The sequence below is a fragment of the Batrachochytrium dendrobatidis genome (genome assembly GCF_000203795.2).
Source record: "Batrachochytrium dendrobatidis JAM81 unplaced genomic scaffold BATDEscaffold_5, whole genome shotgun sequence".
NCBI lineage: Eukaryota > Fungi > Chytridiomycota > Chytridiomycetes > Rhizophydiales > Batrachochytrium > Batrachochytrium dendrobatidis.
This window is the reverse complement of record NW_006281103.1, coordinates 1,399,823-1,419,844: the sequence shown is the minus strand read 5'-3', so window position 1 is coordinate 1,419,844 and position 20,022 is coordinate 1,399,823. Positions and strand designations below refer to the sequence as shown.

Genomic DNA, 20,022 nt, shown 5'->3' with positions numbered 1-20,022 from the left:
CATCATATCAAAACCGTAAATTCTTTGTAAAATTGCACAATTGTTTTAGATTGGCGTATAAACTGTATAAATAGAATACCGAAACTTTTGCGCTAAAACAAGACCAATAAGTGGTGTTGTCCTGTATTGAATCAAGAGGAGCAGCAAGTCATTTAGCAAACTGGTCGCAATACAGAAAACGCGAGTGATGGATGATCCTGTTATCCAAATCAACGACAGACTATCAATATGCCCAAAAAACAATATCAAAATTACTGATAATCTTCTTTCAATTCTCTATCCTCGTTGTCGCTAGCTGTGTGTTTTTACACATTCCAACATCAATAAATACATGCTATACTATGTTGGTGTTGTAGATTTATGTTTTAGTTTGGGTATGGATGTGATGATTTGGATAAAGGGATAGTTAACATGTGTTGGGTTGATCGACTTGAATCATTTTTGGAATAGGTGGAGGCGGCTTCCTCAAGCCTCGAGGTAATGTATTATTGCTGAGGAGTTGGGCACTTCGATGTCGAATAGGCCAGTTATCCGTCGATGCGGATAAAGTGGGGTGCTCCAAATCTGATTTACTACTGTTTTGGGTAGAATCTACTCGATATTGTCTTTTTGTGGTATGGATGTGAGAAGGTGTGCCTGAAGGTGGATGTGGAATCAAATTTGTCCACAATAATAAACTGGGACTCGACGACACTCGAGCACCTGTATCTACTGCTGAAGTGTGTGATACTTGATTTTTGAATTGATCAGGTACAATAGTATAAGGTGGTGGAGGTGGGTGTAGCCGATTGGTTATTCCTGATTGTTTGAAATGGGGCTCAATCACTGCTGATGTATATCTACTTGGCTTGGTTGAAGAAGGGTTGGATTCAGTAGGCGAGTTTGGCATGGATGAATTGGCCAGATTCGTAAATGAACGAGACGTGAATTCCATATGTGAGGGAGAGTTGATGGATAAACCTGATGCACTATCATTTACATTTGTATCAGAGTTTATATTCAACTGCTTCTGGGTAGGTGATGTCGTGGTATTAAAAACAGAGTATACAGCCATATCCGTAGTACTATTTTTGGTGGGTGAGTCAGCTTGGGATAGATCTTTGGGGCTTGAATCCTGCTGTTTACTGGGTTGGATTGCCGTAGGTGGAGTATAAAATGGCATACTTTTTACTGTCGCGACTTTGGGTTTGTCGGTATGAGTCTCGAGATCACGTATGCATTCAGTATCTACCGAATCACTAATAGGCGCCAACATCAAAGTATTTTCTATTCTACTAGTATTCGATTCAGGCTCAGTACTTGCATTTAGACCATTGCTGCCATATTTACTATCCGTATTCGATTTCTGTTGCATTTTCGCTTGTATACTACCCATGGCAGTAACACTCGGGAATGAAACCTCATTGTCAACTACTTGAATTGATACGTGCTGGGCTTCTGTGTGTGACTTGATTGAAACCGTTGCAAGAGTTGGAACTGTCTGAATACTTGATGCCGATTCCTTTTTTATAGAAAACAGTTCAGCATCACGAATTTTCGTATTACACTTTAAAGTCGCCGACTTTCCTTTCCATTTTGATTGCGGTACATTTTCTTTCAATAAAGTGGTGGGTGCAGAATATGTATGTGGCGAATACAGTTTTGTGAGTGGAGTTTTTGAAGAAGTGAGTGATGATGTACTTGGGTTGCTAGACATGTCAGGCAATTCAGTGGAACTCGTTTGGATCTTGGTTAGATCGCTCGAACTAAGTGTGACTGGAGCAGATAAATACGCTTGAGCTGCCCGAGGCAGAGATTGGGCTGGCGAGGTGGATTCACTCAATGTAGTCCACGTAGTATTTTTCAAATCGCTTTTGCCATGAGTTGCCGGCGTCAAATCCAATTTTTTGGAATATATATTAGTTTCTGAAAATGAGTGAGTACATACGTCGGTTATATTTTCTGCTGAAACAATTGGCGACAATAATACTCCATTGTTCATCAATGATTTTTGACGAATTGATGTACGACCCACGTAAGGAGTTTCGGATTCCTGATTTGAGGGAATTGAAATGGAGCTAGTTGATGCTTCGACAGCTGTATCTGACTCCTTTGGTGCATCAACCGTCACAATTGGAACTTCTACTGCAGACATGCGCGAAATTGACCCATACATGTTGACAAGCTTCAGTGATTGGGTGGATCCACCTCCAGGTATACGGACATTGGACATGGATGTGTTGGTTTTTACAGGACAGAATTCCATTGATGAATCAGATAGAAACACTGGATCACTTCGAAAAAAAATCGAACCAGTCAGACTGTTGTTCGTATCTGAAAAAATGGATTCAACGCGACTATAATGCTCTCCAGCCTGTGATTCGTTTGGACCACCAAAGCGAGTTCGAGTTGTGGGCGAAAATGTGTTATAGGATTTACCAAGTGTAGTAGTAACAGGAAAGGTGTGTCTTTGACTAAAAGATAATGATGACTTTGTCTGAGACATAGAGGAGGCCAATTCAAGTGTACTCTCACTCATATTTTCAAACATCCGTCCTAGATCTGCATATCCCTGATAAAACTCTTTTGAGGATTGCACAAATAATCGCCAAATATCTGTTTGAGATGATTCTAGTTTGACTTCTCGAAGTGCTCTGTTGTCTTGTATAGCATGATGAAGCTTGTATTTGGCTTTGTTGGCAGCAAAAATGTATTGATCTATAATAGATTTTGCATCACTAGCGTCATTATGAGAAATTTCATACAATCGGCGAATACCGCCGGATTTTTGTGATGCTGCTTGTGAAACAGACTTTCCTTGTTGCTGTTTAAACTTTTTTACACAGTTATTAGCAGTGTCAACTTCTTGCACTAAGCCTTGAATACCTTTTTCGTGATTTTCAATCGCTTCAATTGTATCGACAAATAAAGTCAAGGCATGGGTTATTGTATGAAAAGATTTCGCCAAAGATGGAATTGAAACTGGTGCCGTGGTGTTATTGGTCGTTTGTAACGAGTTTGTGAATTTGTCGTTATGAATCGAGGTCTGTAGTGCTGAATCTGCCGTTTTTTCAAGTGCGTTGAGCCAAATCGTACACATCATATTACATGGATTAGGTATTTTACATAATGAGGATTGAGTATTGTCTGAGAGATCAAGCTGGTGATCTATTGTATTGACTTGACCACTTTTTTTAGTCGATTTTTTGACTACTTTTGAATCTGTAGTATTTTGAAATGTATCTAAATACGACGGGCACCACCATATCATTAACTGCGACACATGCAACTGTTCTAAACTGTACATGGTGTTCCATAATGTAATACAGTCGCGAAAAATTTCAGCCCATCGACGGATAACTACAGTTTGTCTTACAATTATATCCTCCTCCTTTCTAGTCCGATGTGAGGATGTACTTGCTGATAGCCGATTTGAATCATTCGCTGATCGTGTTGGAGAAGGTGATTCTAATGGTTCTAGCCATGCATGAATTTTGACAGTTTGCTGCATATCCTCAAACAATGCCAAATACTTTTTCCACATTTCGCTGTATCTAGTCATCATGACTCCAATCATATGAGGCACACGCACATTCCATGTCCACTGAATTCTTTGAAATTTTGACTCGACAATTTGGTTGATTTCGTCAAACTGAAACTGAGCAAGTTGAAGCTTGTCTTTAGATTTTGAAAGCTCATACATGCCATGAATAGCTTCGCCACTGTAGATGTATGGACTGAGGTGTGATGAATGAGGAGATAAGTTGCCTGGATTGATGCGACGTTTATCTCGGGTTGCAGTACGCTTAGATTGGGTATGAGCAAGGTATTTCATGTGGGATAAATGACGTCTTGCAATGGCTCGACTTTTAAGGCTTGCGTGAAAGTCTCGTTGCAAAGACAGAATATCTTGTAAAAGGGATAGATGTGCTTCAAGAGCAGAAATGAATCCTCGTGAGATGATGTAGATCTCTGTAGATTGGATAGAAAGTGATTTAAAGCAAGCTTTAAGAAGCTCGTTGCTTTCATCCTGTATATAAATAATATATTCAACAGTGTAAGTTTGAGGCCAGTATTTTTGGTTTAATAGTTGATAGTAGCATTGATTAGAATGCTCATTTGGCGCGTCAACCTTCAAGACAGATGCCAGTTGAACTCGTGCTGACAGCCAGCCATTAAACTCAAAGCCATATCAATAAAAAAACACATGAATGAAAACATATTACCTGTGCCCAGTGTGCTCCAGTCAACTGTGATTGCTCCATTGCATCAGTAAACTCGAGCCATTTTTTACGCCAAAGGTTTCCTGTTTCGATAGCAGCAATGGCGTGCTGTTTAGATTTCTTATTTTCAAGTATATCAGCCGACTGTTCTGTGGAATAGTTGCAGCCCATGATAACCTATATTGGAGTGTATACTATATTTCTAATAATAAATTGAAGATGCGATGGTTTGAACTCGGTTGAAATATTTTCAGATTAAACTAGTCTTGAAATCAAAAAAGTATAAATGAATGTTTTTAAGAATCATTTTGGTATTTTAATTCAACGAGTTGCCATTAACGCAATGAGTTGGAATTAACTTGCAAGACTGCGTAATACAAACTGGCATTTGATGAGCACGACGTCAGGCTTTGAAACCATTGAATTCTGTTGGCAGCAAACTTGCACTTTTTGATTGAATTCATTCTTGCAATTTATTTCTGATATTGAACTGCAATGTCACAGAATACATCTCCGTTTCAAGTGTCTTCATTGCTGCATTCAGGATACCATCATCCAACTCTACGTAGCTGGCAACAAAGTACTGGAGGCATATCTTTCATCACCAAAGAAAGTCTGGTTTTTCCCATCTTCATTCATGATAAACCCGATGTGAAGGAAGCCATTCCAACTCTTCCTGGACAATTCCGGTAAGATATCAATGCAGCTGCTTGTATCTGTCACACCACCAAGCATTTATAGACAGACTGGATTATAGCAACCAATTAGTAACCAATTGGGATGAGTAGATTCGGTGTGAATACACTCAAGGATCACTTTGATCCTCTAATCAAAAAAGGTCTGGCCAGCATCATCATCTTTGGAGTGCCAACATCAATCGAAAAGGTAGTTTATGATTGCTGTCCTTGTCAGTCCTTCATTTTGGTAATCTGTTCAATTTCTTCACCAGGACGGTCGTGGATCTGCTGCTGATGACGAGAATGGGCCAGTTATTCAAGCCATCAAATTGTTTCGTAAGCACTTTCCCTCGGTGCTTGTGTGTTGCGATCTGTGTCTTTGTGCATATACTAGCCATGGTCACTGCGGCATCCTCCACTCTAACGGTAGTATTGATAATCAACTGAGCATTGATCGTCTTGCTCAAGTTGCTTTAAACTATGCTAAAGCAGGTACATTCTATACTGCATAATACTATTCAAGATATATGTTTAGATGGATGAATCTATTACTGACTCGTCGTGTTTTAGGCTGCCAAGTCATTGCTCCATCTGACATGATGGATGGACGTATTCGTGCCATCAAGCACATTCTTTTGTTGAACCAATTGGGTTCGTCTGTTTCAGTTATGAGCTATAGTGCCAAGTTTGCAAGTGTCTTTTATGGTCCTTTCAGGTTGAATTCGATTTGGATTTGATGTAATGCAGTCATTCAAGTGTTGGTACTTATGATTGAACAATTTTAGAGATGCTGCGTGTTCTGCTCCATCTGCTGGAGATCGCAAATCATATCAACTTCCTCCAGGTGCTCGTGGACTTGCACGTCGTGCACTGGTATGTATTGAATACTGTCTTTTATTTTTATTGCAGTTGGCTAATGGTGAATGTATATAGAGCCGTGATGCTTCAGAAGGTGCAGACATGATCATGGTGAAGCCTGGATACCCTTATTTGGATATTGTACGCGATGCCAAGGAGCTTGTTCCTGATTTGCCATTGGCAATCTACCAGGTTTCGGGTGAGTATGCCATGCTTTGGCATGCAGCTCAGCATAACGTGTTTGATCTCAAAGCTGGCGTAATGGAATCTCTTGAATCGGCCATGCGTGCTGGTAAGAACATATTCAACTGCATTGCTTGTATACTTTTACAAAACTGACTGTTGTTTTAGGTGCCAATATTCTTATTACCTATTACACCCCAATGATTCTGGATTGGCTATCTGAATAAAAGTGGAATATACTCGACGTTTTTGTCCAGTACGCATTCATTCAACTATACTATATTTTGATCAAATATAACCAACACATGACAATATAATATCAGACCAAAGAACTGCTCTGGGTTGCATCACGGACACATGTTTAATCGAATTCTACAGTTCCTTTCATTGCCATGCCACCCTGATCATTAGTAGCCCATAGTTCACAGTATGGTTTTCCAGCAGAGTCTGTAGCCCATTTTCCATTCAGAGTCAACGGTTTGCCAACCAGCACTGCGCTGATGGCACGATACGAAAATTTACGAATCTGCTTCCCATTTGCATTGCGTTGAAACAAATCCAAAAGAAGCGTACATGTCATTGGACCATGAACAAGACAAACAGGATAACCTTCTTTTTTGGATGCGTAAATGTGATCATAATGAATCAAATGACTATTGAATGTGATGGCAGAAAAGCGGAAAAGTGAAATTGTTGATGGAAGAACGGTAGTTTGAAAGTCGGCCGTTAGAGATTCTAAACAGATTTACCAAATTGGTTATCAAATCTCGTTCATCAAGAATCCAATTCCACACACAACGGAAAAATCATGAATACATTCCAGTTTAAAGCTTTACAAGTTTATCCACAAGCGGAAGAATAACATACTTTTAATGGCACGCTTGGCATTGACAGCATCCGAGGTAATCTCTGGTTTATTTTCCAGGTATACGTATGAGCGATGTTCAGTGATAGCAGGTCCAATATCGTTGGAAATGTTCTTTTGAATTGTAACAAAGACTGCATTTCCACGACCAGTAGGTTTGAGTTGAGCATCTGCCATGCGAGTAGTCTGACGAGCAGTCTGTCCTATAGTTAGTGGATTTTTAGCATGCCATTCAATGACTCCACCTGCCCACATACGCTGTAAAAATGGACTTGGTGGAGACCAGTCAGTATCATATCCATCCAAAGCCAAAAGTGGTTCGGGAGTACGTATAGGAAATAGTGTAAAATGGGTTCCAGGATGAATGGAAGCGCCAATCGGAGGAAGAGATTTGAGTGCAGAAGAGAATTCAGGATTAGATAGTTTCTTCACGGCAGCAGCTCTATCACAAGAAAGAGAAGTAGGATCGATGGTCATTTTAAGCAACTGCTGATTAGATGCAGTGATCTCGTCTACATCATGAAGAGAATGCTGAAGCAAACGAGTTTTCCAGTCATGGACTTGTTGGACCGTTTCGGAAGTGCAAGTCATGGCACGCTTAGTAGCTTCACTTGAAGTAGTGTACAGCATATTAGATATACGCAACTGATGAGCCAGACTAGCGAATGGCATTTTTCTTGAATGGGTCAACGAGAGCAACATATTCATCAGTTTGTAGTTTGACTCGATTCAGTCGAGGAAAATTGTTCGCGTATTTATAATCAAGTTGATGGAATACTTTTCTTGTAGCATTGCTTCAGTTGCTTCGGAATAATCATGATTAACTATCTTTCCGCATTGTCAACACTCGATTCTTTCTCAGTGTTTGGAATGACACGCTGTACAAAACCATTTTATTGGATTGTCAGTTCAAGAATGGATAAAATCGTGTCTTGCGACACTGCAGTTGATTACAAAACCAGCAACTCTGTCGTTGATTACAAGACTAGAAATTCAGTCGTTTAAAATGGTTAATAAATTGGCTGTTTAAACACTTTAATATTTCATTTTACATGTGGCAGAACAGAAATTCAACATTTTGGTTTTGTAAATTCAAACTTTACATTGGATAGATCAACAGGATCCCAGTGGACATGGACAACAGAGATTTCTCTATCAGCAACTATCGTGCTGATACCAATCCAAAAAGAAGGGTTGGTCACACTCGACAGTCATTGCATTTATCCACTCTGCATGATCATCACACTGTATTGGCCACAACTGGTCCTTGTGTCACTGCAACAGATAGTAATAATAGTCATGGTCAGCAACCACTAGTACAATCACAGCAAAACTCTCCGCTTCTGGAGCATCTATCTCCAAACTCGTTTCTCATGGATGAATTCAATACCACATCGTTACCCAAACCCTCATCCAGTAGTATTGCATCAGCTTCATCTTTGACTAGACTTTATGGACCTTCTAATCTTACTGAGCCTATGCAGCCAGGCCATTCAAGTTCTTCTAGACCCATACATTCTAGAAAATCTAGGAAACTGTTTTTAGCTGATCCACTTAATAAACGTTGGCTGGGCGAACTTGAGAATCGCTCCAGCAACTTGCATTCCTCGTCACTCGTGTCATCTGGACTTGAATCGGATGGCATCAATGGGTCCGAGGTCTTCTCTCATCCATTTCAGGAAACAGTCGATAGCTTAGATGCTGCTGGAGTTCAAGATTTGATTCTTCCATATGAGGATTTCACAACTATTGGTAAATGCAGTCTTGAGTTAACATGTCAGGAATAAGGCTATATAGACTGAAAAGTTGATATAAGCCTCGTTTGTGGTTTGAAAGTATATCTGCACTACAAGACTCACTCAGCATCAACACATATTCAATGATTTATTGTCACTTAGATTGGATGCGTGATTTGATGAGAGATCATAGGCGCAAACATAGATTGCTTGCTAGACAATATCCAGGATGGAAGTCCTATTTTTACTCCCAATTTGATTCAATGCAGTCATGGCTGCTTGTGTCAATCATAGGTATTTCTATTGGCTGTGCCGCTGCGTGGATCGATATCATTGCTGCCTGGCTGACAGATATCAAGCAGGGCGTATGCATCACCGAGTGGTATCTCAGTAAAGATATCTGCTGCACTGGGCTCGTACGAACAGGTGTGTTAAACACTGGCGTTTGAAGCTTATCAGACGTAATTCTAATTTAAATCATTGTGAATTGTTTTCAAGATGGATACTGTAGAGATTTTCAACCATGGAGTTGGGTCATATTTGGAGCAAAATACAATGTGCTGGTCAATTTTGTATTGTATGGCTTGTTTTCGGTAAGCCAATTGAAACACTTGCCATATTGTCATGTTTGTCTAAACCAAATCGTATTGTATAGATTGTGTTTGCAGCGTGTTCTGCTATCATGGTTACACGACTTGCAATGTACGCAGCTGGATCTGGTGCTGCTGAAATCAAAACCATTTTGGGTGGATTTATCATCAAAGAGTTTTTGGGATTACGCACACTAATAGTCAAAAGTCTTGCATTGGTAACACTATATATAAATCCATTTACTTGATCGTTTCAAGTGGTTTGCTGAGCTGAATGTTTAATTCTAGCCTCTTGCAGTCGCCTCGGGTTTAGCAGTTGGAAAAGAGGAACCCATGGTACATATTGCATGCAGTATTGGCAATATTTTTCCTCGGCTATTTCCAAAATATAAAGCCAATGAAGGTACACTAGTTTGTAATCTTGACCAAATTTTTGAAACAGAATGTCTACTAAACACTCGAGCATGTTGATACACTTTGCACTTGATTAGCACGAAAAAGGGAGATACTGTCAGGTATGATTCCAAGATTGTTGGATAAGTTGTAAAACACAATGACTTATATCATCTGTGAATGTGCATTGACGTAGCGTCTGCTGCTGCTGGAATTGCAGTTGCTTTTGGAGGTAACGCGTAGTATATTTTATGACTATCCGGTCTTGCATAAATGGAGTCGGTAGCCTAACCATTTGACAATTCAATTAGCTCCAATCGGAGGTGTGTTGTTTTCTCTCGAGGTAAGGTCTATGATTGTATCAAGGCGTTGTTTGTCTTGTGATATACACACTAAACATAGTATTGGAATATGTCGTTGTAATTAAAGGAATTGAGCTCGTTTTTTCCAACAAAAACGATGCTGACCAGTTTTTTTTGTGCATTGGTATCACGTATGACCTTGCAGGTATAATACAATGCCAGCTATTTGATGATACTTGGACTCATCTGTAATCTAACATGCTCATCATACTGTCTAGTTTATTGATCCTTATCGAGGAAAACGTGTCATGTTCCAAGTGACACTTTCACGCAACTGGTTTTTTTTTGAAATGATTTCATTTGTGCTTATTGGAATCATTGGTGTAAGTCATTTGATCAATCATCACGTATTTGCTACAGCTGATCTGATGTGAATCAATACAATTTGGTAGGGACTTACGGGTGCGTTGGTGATTCGATGCAGTTTGTGGTATCAAGCCTTTCGTCGCCAGAACGGATGGTCAAAATCTAGTCCAGTCAAAGAAATTATTCTTATTTCTGCACTGACTGCTGCCATTGGATACATGAATGTGTTTACAAGGTGCATTTACTTGTTATATTTAAACGTGTTTCAAGGTGTTGTAGTACTGATATGATGCTATGATTGTAGGATCGACAGTTTAGAGTTGCTCGAAACACTGTTCAAGGAATGTGACACATATCAAGACAGTATTGGCATTTGCAGGTAAACACACTTAACCCTGTTCTATTGTATATTTTTATAGTGATGCTTATAGTTTATGGCGTTACGCATATACCAATACCGCTGTTGTGTAGTACGCAGTGGGGATACACGATTGTATTGCTTGTATTTGCATTGATTATCAGAACAATTTTGACAACGATTACTATTGGCACCAAAGTGCCATCAGGAATATTGTAAGTTTGAATGCGATGATAGAGATTGATGTTTAGCATACGTTTGATACTTTGTATGATAACCAACTCAATATGTCTAGCATTCCGTCAATGGTATGGGGAGCACTTTTTGGAAGAATTCTCGGTATTTCAGTTGAACAATGGCAAATGTATGTGATTCTATGTGTATACTCAAAAGCAGAACAATAGTTTAATATTCTAATCTGTATGATACAGTGCATATCCGCATTTAGATTTGTTTTTTAGTTGTCCACCAGAGAAATCCTGTGTTACTCCAGGAATGTACGCGCTGCTGGGAGCCATGGCAGGACTGGGTGTAAGTAGATGTTGCTTTATTCGGCAGCCTGGTTATTCCATCTTATTCTGCTTTAGGTCCTAATTCTCTTACCATTGGCAATTCATAGGGAGTAACGAAGCTTACCGTGTCCCTTACAGTCATCATGTATGAGCTTACTGGAACACTCAATTATATTATTCCTTGTATGGTTACAGTCATGGTGGCCAAACTTGTTGGTGATTTATTTGGACATGGAGGTATGGTCGAGGTCATGATTCGTATCAAAGCATTCCCTTTTCTTGACCCTAGAGTCGATGAAATTATTGGTACCAACGTAAGTGAGGCAATGACCAGCATTGATCATTTGGTTTGCTTTAAGGGAAAAGGAATGATGCTATCGGATATTGGTGAGTTGAAAGTCATATTTGCATGCTTTCATAAAGTGATGAAAAGTTGATTTGATTTGTCAAATATGGGGTTTGTAGAGGCTTTACTCGACTCTTATGACTATCAAGGATTTCCAATTATTCAATCGGATCAAGATACGAGCATTGTTGGATATATCACACGAGGCGATCTTTTATACGCAATCGGTAAAGTGGATTTCTGTACATGTATAGTTTAATTCCATCTGATGCATGAATCCTGGTGCTTAAAACTGAATCCTGTATATTTTATATAGAAAAAGCAAAGATGCATCATACTATTGCTGCACATACTGTAGTTTTCTTTGACAATCCAGATTTTTGGTCTACTCCTGCTAATGAAAGCGAATCTTTCATTGTACCGACAGCGGACACACCTGGATTTGGTAGCTCTAATACCAATCCATCAACAGCAGATACAGTCAATCTTGCATACTATGTTGATCAGGTATGTCAATCATTCAAGTTGTTTGTAGAAAGCAAATTGTAGTACTTATGATGCTGTTGTAAATGATAGACTCCACTTGGCGTTGATCCCTCTGTACCGATTGAATTTGTAATTGTGAGTATCAATGGTTTTTTTGTGATGGAATTTTCCAAGACTTTGGATTCTTTTAATAGCCACTCATCACCTGTTTGATTGAATACTCTGACGTACAACACAGGATATGTTCAAGAAACTTGGACCGCGTGTCATTATTGTAAAAGAAGCTGGATGTCTTAAAGGACTTGTTACAAAGAAGGATCTGCTGGCCACGATCTATTCGCAAGATGAACTGATATGTTCAGTTGGGTTGACACCCGGATTAATGACGGATATTCTTTTTGCGGAAAGTGCCATGTCATCTGGACAGACATCGCAAGTGAATTTAAATCCAGAAATACTGAGCGAGAATACGAGATTGAGGATATCCACTGAGGGTGATGAAGAACAGCTGGTAGATGGGCAAACTACAACCCTTGCATCCGAGAATTTCAATAGGTTTAATCCATTTAATAGAAGATGGAAATTATTTTCTTGATATGAATCAACTGGATTGCATCTCGGTTTATATGTTGATTCAGAATATTGATCTGTAGTAAAATAGGATGGTTGCTTTAAATAAACGATTCAAAACTTTAATAACTGTCAGCTTTTATGATTGGAATGTATAATGCATGGGATTTGACTGATATTATGTCAGTTTAGTCATGACAAATGATTGATTTGTCACAATTTCTGGTTAGCAATTATCGTGTATATCATGTACTCGTGTAAACTTGACTTCACCACACTTGTGCATGGTCGATGTTGTTGTTTCGGTAGTTGCGATCTTGCACTCATAGTTTAGAGGCGAATCAACATCATTATTCTTCATACATGAGCAAGATTAACAGACTGAAATCTTCACGCGAACGTCTAGTTGTAAAGCTACAATCGGGTTGATTCTGGCCATTGCACGTCTGAATAAGAGTGAGATTGAGAATCTACAACTTCTTGCATTTGCACAACTGATTTTCAACAATAAAGAATCTGCACGCCAACTCAAGTTCATCGTGTAATTTACAGACAAAAAACTCGTTTCCAGAATGTTTAAACATGAAAGTGGAGTTTTTTATAAAAATATATATTTCATGTTTTCATGTTCATTGACACTTTAGTCGCCATTAAACTTGTAATCAGCTGCAGTTTATGACTTTTTCTTTATACTCGATACGCTTGAAATATACCAAAAATAGTGAGTGTTGCTCATCTTCAACCACATCTGATTTCATACTAACATTGCAGTTTTCCATACGAATGACAAGCATTGATCGTTCATGACAGGCAAGTGTCTTGTTTCTTGCAATGAAATCATGACTAGACGAATGATTTAAATATTGATTGCATGATTCTAATATCAGGAAATCAAGAACAGTCGAGTCCACTCTTGTCGCTGGACAAACGACCCAGAATTGCATGTCGTTTGAAATCATCGCTTGAAAGCGATGCGTTGGACATCACTGCTAATGCATCGTTATGGAGATCATTAAGTCAAGCAGCAAAATCATTCTATTTAAATCCCAATAAGCAGGACAGCATCAATTCTGACGATGCTTTATTGCATTCAACAGAGTGTATTGGAGTTGCTATTCTTCTACCATCTGTACTGGATTCTACTCGAACCGAAGCATCTGCAGATGTGGATTCAACTCTCACTGTTTTTGCTCATATCTCATCAACATCATGTGGTATTGATGATACCAATACTATATGGATATCCAATCATTTTATAAAAAATAACATTATGCACAAGGAATTGATTCATGCGATTGATGATGGAAAAGACCTTGAATGCACGGTCATTCCTGTATCTATTTTGAATCTAAATTCTGTTATTTTGAATGCACTGGATCAAGCTTCATCTCAATTCGCATTTCAAGGTACTGTTTGAAATAGTAGTTGAAAAAGTAATGTAGGATTTTAATTTTATTCTTGTCATAGATCCGGAATATGTAAGCGGGCAGCTCATGGCCAGCAATACAGTCATCAGAGTGGGATCTCTAGTTTGTGTCGACTCGCCAGATTCTACTTTAACATATACGTATCGAGTGCTTGCATGCGATCCGGTCATGCAGGGAATTATAGTCGTCGAAACTGACGTTGTTTTTGTTCATTTGGACGAATCATTGCCACATACTCCCGCTTTAGATTCCAATGTTCAAGCTATTCATTTGGACGATCAACACAATTGTATTTATCAGGCAGAATTTGCTCATGGCAACGTGATGACCATTACCAATGTTTATATGGGCAATCTAGTTCTCCAATGTCATACTGACAAGTGTTTTACAAAAATGGATGATCGTTCCATCTGTGTATCCATGGCATTTCTAGTGGAATTTGGACTTTGCAATGGTGATTGGGTTTATATCCAAGCAATAGATCAACCACGTCACGACAAATATCTGGTGCAGATATATGGCTGTAGTAATGATCACGTTAGTACAGAGCATTCTATGGTCTCTAAAGCTTCTCCACTTTTACTACGGAATGTATCTCCTCTTTCACAATGGACATCTGAGCCCATTATGGTAGGTATATATACACCCACCGATCGTTTGGAGCTATCTGATATACCTGTTGCTAGCGAAATCACGCTTGCTAGAGTATGTTCACCCTACTCAAATCATCGTGGTTACTTGGATATTGCATTGATCGAGCTTGCCAATATGCTTTCCAAAAAAAAGCGTTTGGTGAGCCAGGGCGATTGGATAGCTGTTCCTGTAGATGGTATGCTTATAACATGGAATATATCGACTTTACAGCACCTTTTCAATTTATTTTACTAATCATAGTATATATAGGTATCTCATCCATGATCAAAGAAAAAATGGCATTGCAGAATTTAGAGCTAAAAAAGGACATAAAGTAAGCTTTGTTGAATTATACTGTTGATTTAAATACCAGACTTTGACTTGAATTGTTGGCATTAGGTTTGTTTCTGGAGCTTTTGTAGATTATTACTACTTTGAAGTATCGAGTATTAAATCATGCAAAGGAGCGTTGCAAACAGCTGTTGTGGATAGCCAAATCACAAAGGTTGTTCAAACTGGATTGGTGCATTCAAGACTTCCTGAAAACTCAAGTGCGTTATTTTATTTGATAGTTTATTCAGTATTATAATTACCAACTATATTTTGACATTTTGTTGATGCAGATCCAAGTGGTACCGCCATTTCAAAATACACAACGATTGTGCATTCCTGTTTTGATGAACTGGTAGATATTTGCAGTACATATCTTGCAGTAACTGACTTGCATTCGAGGTTTCCTTGTACTCTATTGCTTCATGGAGCAACAGGTGTAGGCAAACGTATACTAGCACTTCAATTATGTCGTGTACTAGGATTACATGTAGTCGAGTTCAACTGTTATGATCTTACTCGCGAGCCCATGACAAAATCTCTGGCGTTACTGGAAATATGCGTTGATCGTGCAATTGAATGTGCACCGAGCGTGATTCTTTTAAGACATTTAGATGCTGTATGTCAAGGATTAGGTGGAAATCCACAGCAGTCATCTGAAACACCCATTGAATTTAAAGACGCTTTCTTTGCGTCACTCAACAAGCTAACTAGTAAGAAAGGAAAAGAAAATCATGGCCCGATTTTGGTGATTGCCACCACACATGATATCGAAAAAGTTCATGCGTCAATCCGACGACTATTTCGATTTGATATGAAATGTCAGGTAGGTTTAAACACAAAAGTTGATTCATCACTTGGATTTTTTTTGAAATCAGGTTGTTTTAATACTATACTTGCTAGACTTTGTCGCAAACACAGCGGAAATCCTTGATTGCATCATTGTTGGATGACGTGGATGTATCCAATGATGTACATATTGACCATATTGCGATTCAAACTGCTGGATTTTCAGCACGAAATATTGCAAGGTTAATTTCTACTGCTGGGATTGAAACGATCAAGAGAATAGACAATGCAATGTAAGATTGTGTTTCAAGACTCGAGTGTTTTTATAACTGAAATTGACAATGATAACATGTGATTTTACTGCACATTTGGTGCCGATAGTCTTGAGCCTGTCATGCCATCTGTAACTGCAGACGATCTACTTTTGGCTGGCGTGACGCTTTCCGCTGTGGATATATCTAAAGCACTTGATTTGGCAAGAGCAAACCATTCTGAAATGATTGGTGCACCGCGAATTCCCAACGTACAATGGGAAGATATTGGTGGATTAGGTCATGTCAAGGAAGCCATTATTGAAACCATTCGACTTCCCCTTGATCATCCTGAACTTTTTGCTTTTGGGGCAAAACGTCGATCAGGTATTCTTCTTTATGGCCCACCTGGCACTGGTAAAACCCTCGTAGCCAAAGCAGTAGCAACAACTCTTTCGCTTAATTTCTTTTCTGTCAAAGGCCCTGAACTACTTGATATGTATATTGGCGAGTCAGAAGCTAATGTAAGGAGGGTGTTTCAGCGAGCAAGAGATGCTAGACCGTGTGTAGTGTTTTTTGATGAGTTGGATAGCGTTGCTCCAAAAAGAGGAGAAAAGGGTGATTCTGGAGGCGTGATGGATCGTATTGTAAGTCAGTTGTTGGCAGAATTGGATGGAATGGCAGATGTAGGAAGTCATGGCGCTTCAGATGTATTTGTGATTGCTGCTACAAATCGGCCTGATTTACTTGATCCGGCTTTGCTGCGACCTGGAAGGTATGTTTATTGGCAATTGTATTTCAAATGATGCGATGCGTACTAAACTTTACAAAATTCAAACTATCGTGTCTAGATTTGACGAGCTACTGTATCTTGGCATTGCCGACAATCATGATGCTCAATTTAAAGTACTGACAGCTTTGACTAGAAAGTAAGGTAGTATTGTACTTGGTAATATGTAGATATATGTTTAACGACTTTATTCTAGATTTAATTTTGCACCCGATACCAATCTCAGAGATGTGGCAAACATATGTCCATTCAACTACACGGGCGCAGATTTCTACGCTCTTTGTTCAGATGCGCTTTTAAAAGCCATGACTAGAACGATTGCACATGTGGATTCACGACTGGGTAAATGCCAAAAGCACTGTTTTGTATTGCCAGACTATCTGTTGTTGATACCAGACTGACATTTCCAAATGTTTATGGTTGTACACTATCTGTTTAGAGGAGATGAATAACGCAGGAGCAATTCCTGATCATCCGTACCCATTTACACCACAATATTATCTCGATCATTTTGCTACAGAAGAGGAATCTCGCGTACTGGTGCAGATATCTGATTTTAAGTTGGCTTTAGAGGAGTTGGTACCATCCGTATCTGTTGAAGAACTGGCACGATATGAAAGACTTCGCGACCAGTTTCAAAAAAAGCAAGAGCCAGTCAAAAAACGAGACAAGGGCAAAGGTCGAGCGAGATAGATTTTGATGGCGAGATTTGAAATAAACACGTGATTAAAGTTGAATACACACGTGACTGAACTTGGATCAAAATGTTGAAGTTGTCGATGGTTTGCGCGTCACACAATCAGAAAGGTGAGCAATTGACCATGACTTGGTGAGACAAGGATGGACACATACAGCACACATCCACGCATCCTTGAGACAGGATCGTTTGTGCATGGATGGATGGTTTGTGTCCGAGTGTTGCGAGTCGAGCATTCCAAAAATCGAGTGTGTTGTTGAATAGCAATACCGCAGCAGCAGCAGATAAAATGTCTTGACTGCATGTATCTGAGAATAGCAATTTGATATTCTACAGTCAAAAGTCATGCCAACTATAACTGTCGCAAACGATCTTTTGAATTCAATATTCAATGGCTTTCAGCAAACATTCAACTTGCACTGTGTGTTGTATGTGTCGGGCTTACATGGAATACATCAAAACTTTGGAGTGTCTCAAGCCTTTGCTTCACTGTTGGATGTTCTGTTTGTTTGGAGAGTCAGGCACTAACCATGTTTCATTGTTTTTGGTTTGACTAGCCATGAGCGCTCGTTCAAAGATCCTTAAGCCTACCGGCGTTCAGCCCGACGAACTTGAGCTTCAGGTTGCTCAGAACTTGTTCGATCTTGAACACAATGTTGCTGAGCTCAGTGCTGATCTCCGTGGTCTCCAGTTCACTGCTGCCAAGGAGGTGTGTCGATTTAGCTTGTCTTGAATTATCAGACTAAATACTCTTATTAACGCTACTCATTGGATGGGTTTTAATTTTTGTAGATTGACATTGGTCGTGGTCGCAAGGCTATTGTCATCTTTGTGCCTGTTCCCCAAATCAAGCAGTTCCACAAGGTTCAGACTCGTCTTGTCCGTGAGCTTGAGAAGAAGTTTTCCGATTTCCATGTTCTCCTCATTGCCCAGCGTCGCATTCTCAGGAAGCCCGATCACAAGACACGCCTGACTCAACAGCGTCCTCGATCTCGTACTCTCACTGCTGTTCATGAAAAGATTCTTGAGGATCTTGTCTATCCCACTGAGATTGTCGGAAAGCGCACCAAGGTTCGCATTGATGGTAGCAAGCTCATCAAAGTGTAAGTTGAATTGTGTTGGATCTTGTCATGCATCACGCTTCTAACCTGATTGAATTTTTGTATAAAATAATAGTTTCCTTGATCGCAAGGATCACACATCGCTCGAATACAAGCTTGACACCTTTTATGCCATTTACAAAAAGCTGACTGGCAAAGATGTTGTTTTTGTATTCCCTGTTGCTAGCGCAGGTCAGGAATAAACACCACCCATTTTATGTGGATCGTTTTTGTTTTTAAATGTTATAAATAGTTTTTTAAAAGCACAAGCTGGAGATGTATTCTTGATCTTTGAGTTTATTTAAAACTATTTCCTGGGAAAACTTGACAAAGTACTGGTGGAATCGAGTGTCCTGGGTGAGTTCAGGATGAAACGATGTAGCAAGAATATTGCCTTGCTGAACAGCGACAATACAATTATCCTTTGAAGGAACTCGAGCAAGTATCTGTACAGGAGCAGTCGTGACATGTTTAGCCATTTCATCCACACAAATAGAAGAAATCAACGGAGCACGAATAAAAACAGCCTGAAAAGGAGTATCACCAATAACAGGAATATCAATGCATTCCACAAATGAATCCAACTGATGACCGAATGCATTGCGTTTAACCTGAACATGAAGACCGCCAATCAACTCTTGTCCGCCTTCTTTAGTTCCTTGAGCCGTATCTGACAAAAGAATCATTCCAGCACAAGTTCCCTAATCATGACATTTAAATCAATACTCGATTGCAATCAAGTCATCTTTACAAACTAGAATCAAGTTTTTAAACTAGAACGCGAATATTCTGATGTGAGGATACAGAGGAGTTTATAGACTTGAAAGCAATCCAATATTGAATTGAATTAAACAAACTTGAAGATTACACAAGAAATGATTGTGTTTCAAAGAGTTTGTCCAACTCATTGTTTAATAGGAAAATAAAGTGTTCATTTTACATGAAATATGACTTTAAAATGTATAAAATGAACTTACCCAAATGGGGTTTCCCGATCGTACCCACTGTCGTAAAGGTTCCATCAATCCATTCCGTTCTGCAGCCAATGCAATAGCAGTTGACTCTCCTCCTGGTAGAATCAATGCATCCAAACAAGAATTCTCCAGCTGTTCTTTTGTGCGAATAGGAATTGCCATATCAACCCATTGGCTCATTCGGTTAAGGATATTGATATGCTCACTGAATGCACCTTGAAGTGCTACAAGTTGAAACGTATCAGAAATAATATCAACACAGTTTACATTGTTATCACTCACCAAGAACTCCAATACGAAGTGGTTTGGCTTGATCCATACTAATTAACAACTATTTTTGCAGATAATGAGAATGTGTAAGAAGAAATAAAATTAAATCCGAATGAATGGTTTTGATTCCAGAATCTGACCCTGACATCGCTCATTTGATTCCATTTTAATATGAATCTTCACTTGTAAAGAAATTCAATATGAATTCATACTAAATTCGATATTAAATCGGATTGATAATCTTATACGATGGATTATCAGTTGGTTTGGCTTTAAATTCGTGAAATTTCAAGCCGTTTTTTCGCTTTTATTTTCAA

The 20,022-nt window shown here is 39.1% G+C and overlaps 6 protein-coding genes across 6 annotated transcripts; 4 read left to right on the top strand and 2 right to left on the bottom strand.

Moving 5' to 3' along the window:
- Positions 1-4,697: 4,697 nt before the first annotated feature.
- On the top strand, positions 4,698-6,147 carry BATDEDRAFT_11135 (porphobilinogen synthase HEM2; the record flags this gene model as incomplete). Its single annotated transcript, XM_006678286.1, has 7 exons — positions 4,698-4,891; positions 4,988-5,087; positions 5,152-5,371; positions 5,450-5,594; positions 5,665-5,752; positions 5,813-6,029; positions 6,089-6,147. 7 exons carry the CDS (start codon positions 4,698-4,700, stop codon positions 6,145-6,147), a joined length of 1,023 nt encoding a protein of 340 aa, XP_006678349.1.
- Positions 6,148-6,172: 25 nt separating this feature from the next.
- BATDEDRAFT_88138 (uncharacterized protein) lies at positions 6,173-7,415 on the bottom strand (the record flags this gene model as incomplete). The annotated part of the gene is made up of 2 exons (XM_006678643.1): positions 6,173-6,655; positions 6,788-7,415. 2 exons carry the CDS (start codon positions 7,413-7,415, stop codon positions 6,282-6,284), a joined length of 1,002 nt encoding a protein of 333 aa, XP_006678706.1. The 3' UTR covers positions 6,173-6,281.
- Positions 7,416-8,679: 1,264 nt separating this feature from the next.
- On the top strand, positions 8,680-11,614 carry BATDEDRAFT_742 (uncharacterized protein; the record flags this gene model as incomplete). Its single annotated transcript, XM_006678229.1, has 16 exons — positions 8,680-8,947; positions 9,020-9,114; positions 9,177-9,329; positions 9,400-9,514; positions 9,603-9,626; positions 9,701-9,736; positions 9,816-9,847; positions 9,934-10,011; positions 10,085-10,189; positions 10,259-10,407; positions 10,477-10,551; positions 10,644-10,745; positions 10,826-10,894; positions 10,962-11,061; positions 11,150-11,474; positions 11,508-11,614. Coding segments are annotated over 16 exons (1,833 nt in total), but the record flags the coding sequence as incomplete, so codon positions are not given.
- A 1,701-nt stretch (positions 11,615-13,315) lies between these two features.
- BATDEDRAFT_35044 (AAA family ATPase peroxin 6) lies at positions 13,316-17,399 on the top strand (the record flags this gene model as incomplete). The annotated part of the gene is made up of 10 exons (XM_006678536.1): positions 13,316-13,850; positions 13,912-14,700; positions 14,775-14,838; positions 14,904-15,055; positions 15,128-15,660; positions 15,738-15,916; positions 16,005-16,649; positions 16,726-16,803; positions 16,861-17,006; positions 17,104-17,399. The coding sequence occupies 10 exons, from the start codon at positions 13,316-13,318 to the stop codon at positions 17,355-17,357; spliced, it is 3,375 nt and encodes a 1,124-aa protein (XP_006678599.1). The 3' UTR covers positions 17,358-17,399.
- Positions 17,400-17,916: 517 nt separating this feature from the next.
- Positions 17,917-18,726, top strand: BATDEDRAFT_33209 (uncharacterized protein). Its single transcript, XM_006678500.1, has 3 exons — positions 17,917-18,070; positions 18,154-18,464; positions 18,538-18,726. The coding sequence occupies exons 1-3, from the start codon at positions 17,921-17,923 to the stop codon at positions 18,662-18,664; spliced, it is 588 nt and encodes a 195-aa protein (XP_006678563.1). The 5' UTR covers positions 17,917-17,920; the 3' UTR covers positions 18,665-18,726.
- BATDEDRAFT_88454 (uncharacterized protein) lies at positions 18,719-19,754 on the bottom strand (the record flags this gene model as incomplete). Its single annotated transcript, XM_006678642.1, has 3 exons — positions 18,719-19,162; positions 19,439-19,659; positions 19,718-19,754. 3 exons carry the CDS (start codon positions 19,752-19,754, stop codon positions 18,719-18,721), a joined length of 702 nt encoding a protein of 233 aa, XP_006678705.1.
- Positions 19,755-20,022: the final 268 nt, after the last annotated feature.

What these genes read in the sequence shown, in the direction of transcription:
- BATDEDRAFT_33209 (XM_006678500.1), top strand. Translation starts at nt 17,921, where the DNA reads ATGAGCGCTCGTTCAAAGATCCTTAAGCCTACCGGCGTTCAGCCCGAC. An exon ending in AGTTCACTGCTGCCAAGGAG is followed by an intron (nt 18,071 to 18,153) that starts GTGTGTCGATTT and finishes TAATTTTTGTAG; the next exon opens with ATTGACATTGGTCGTGGTCG. An exon ending in GGTAGCAAGCTCATCAAAGT is followed by an intron (nt 18,465 to 18,537) that starts GTAAGTTGAATT and finishes ATAAAATAATAG; the next exon opens with TTTCCTTGATCGCAAGGATC.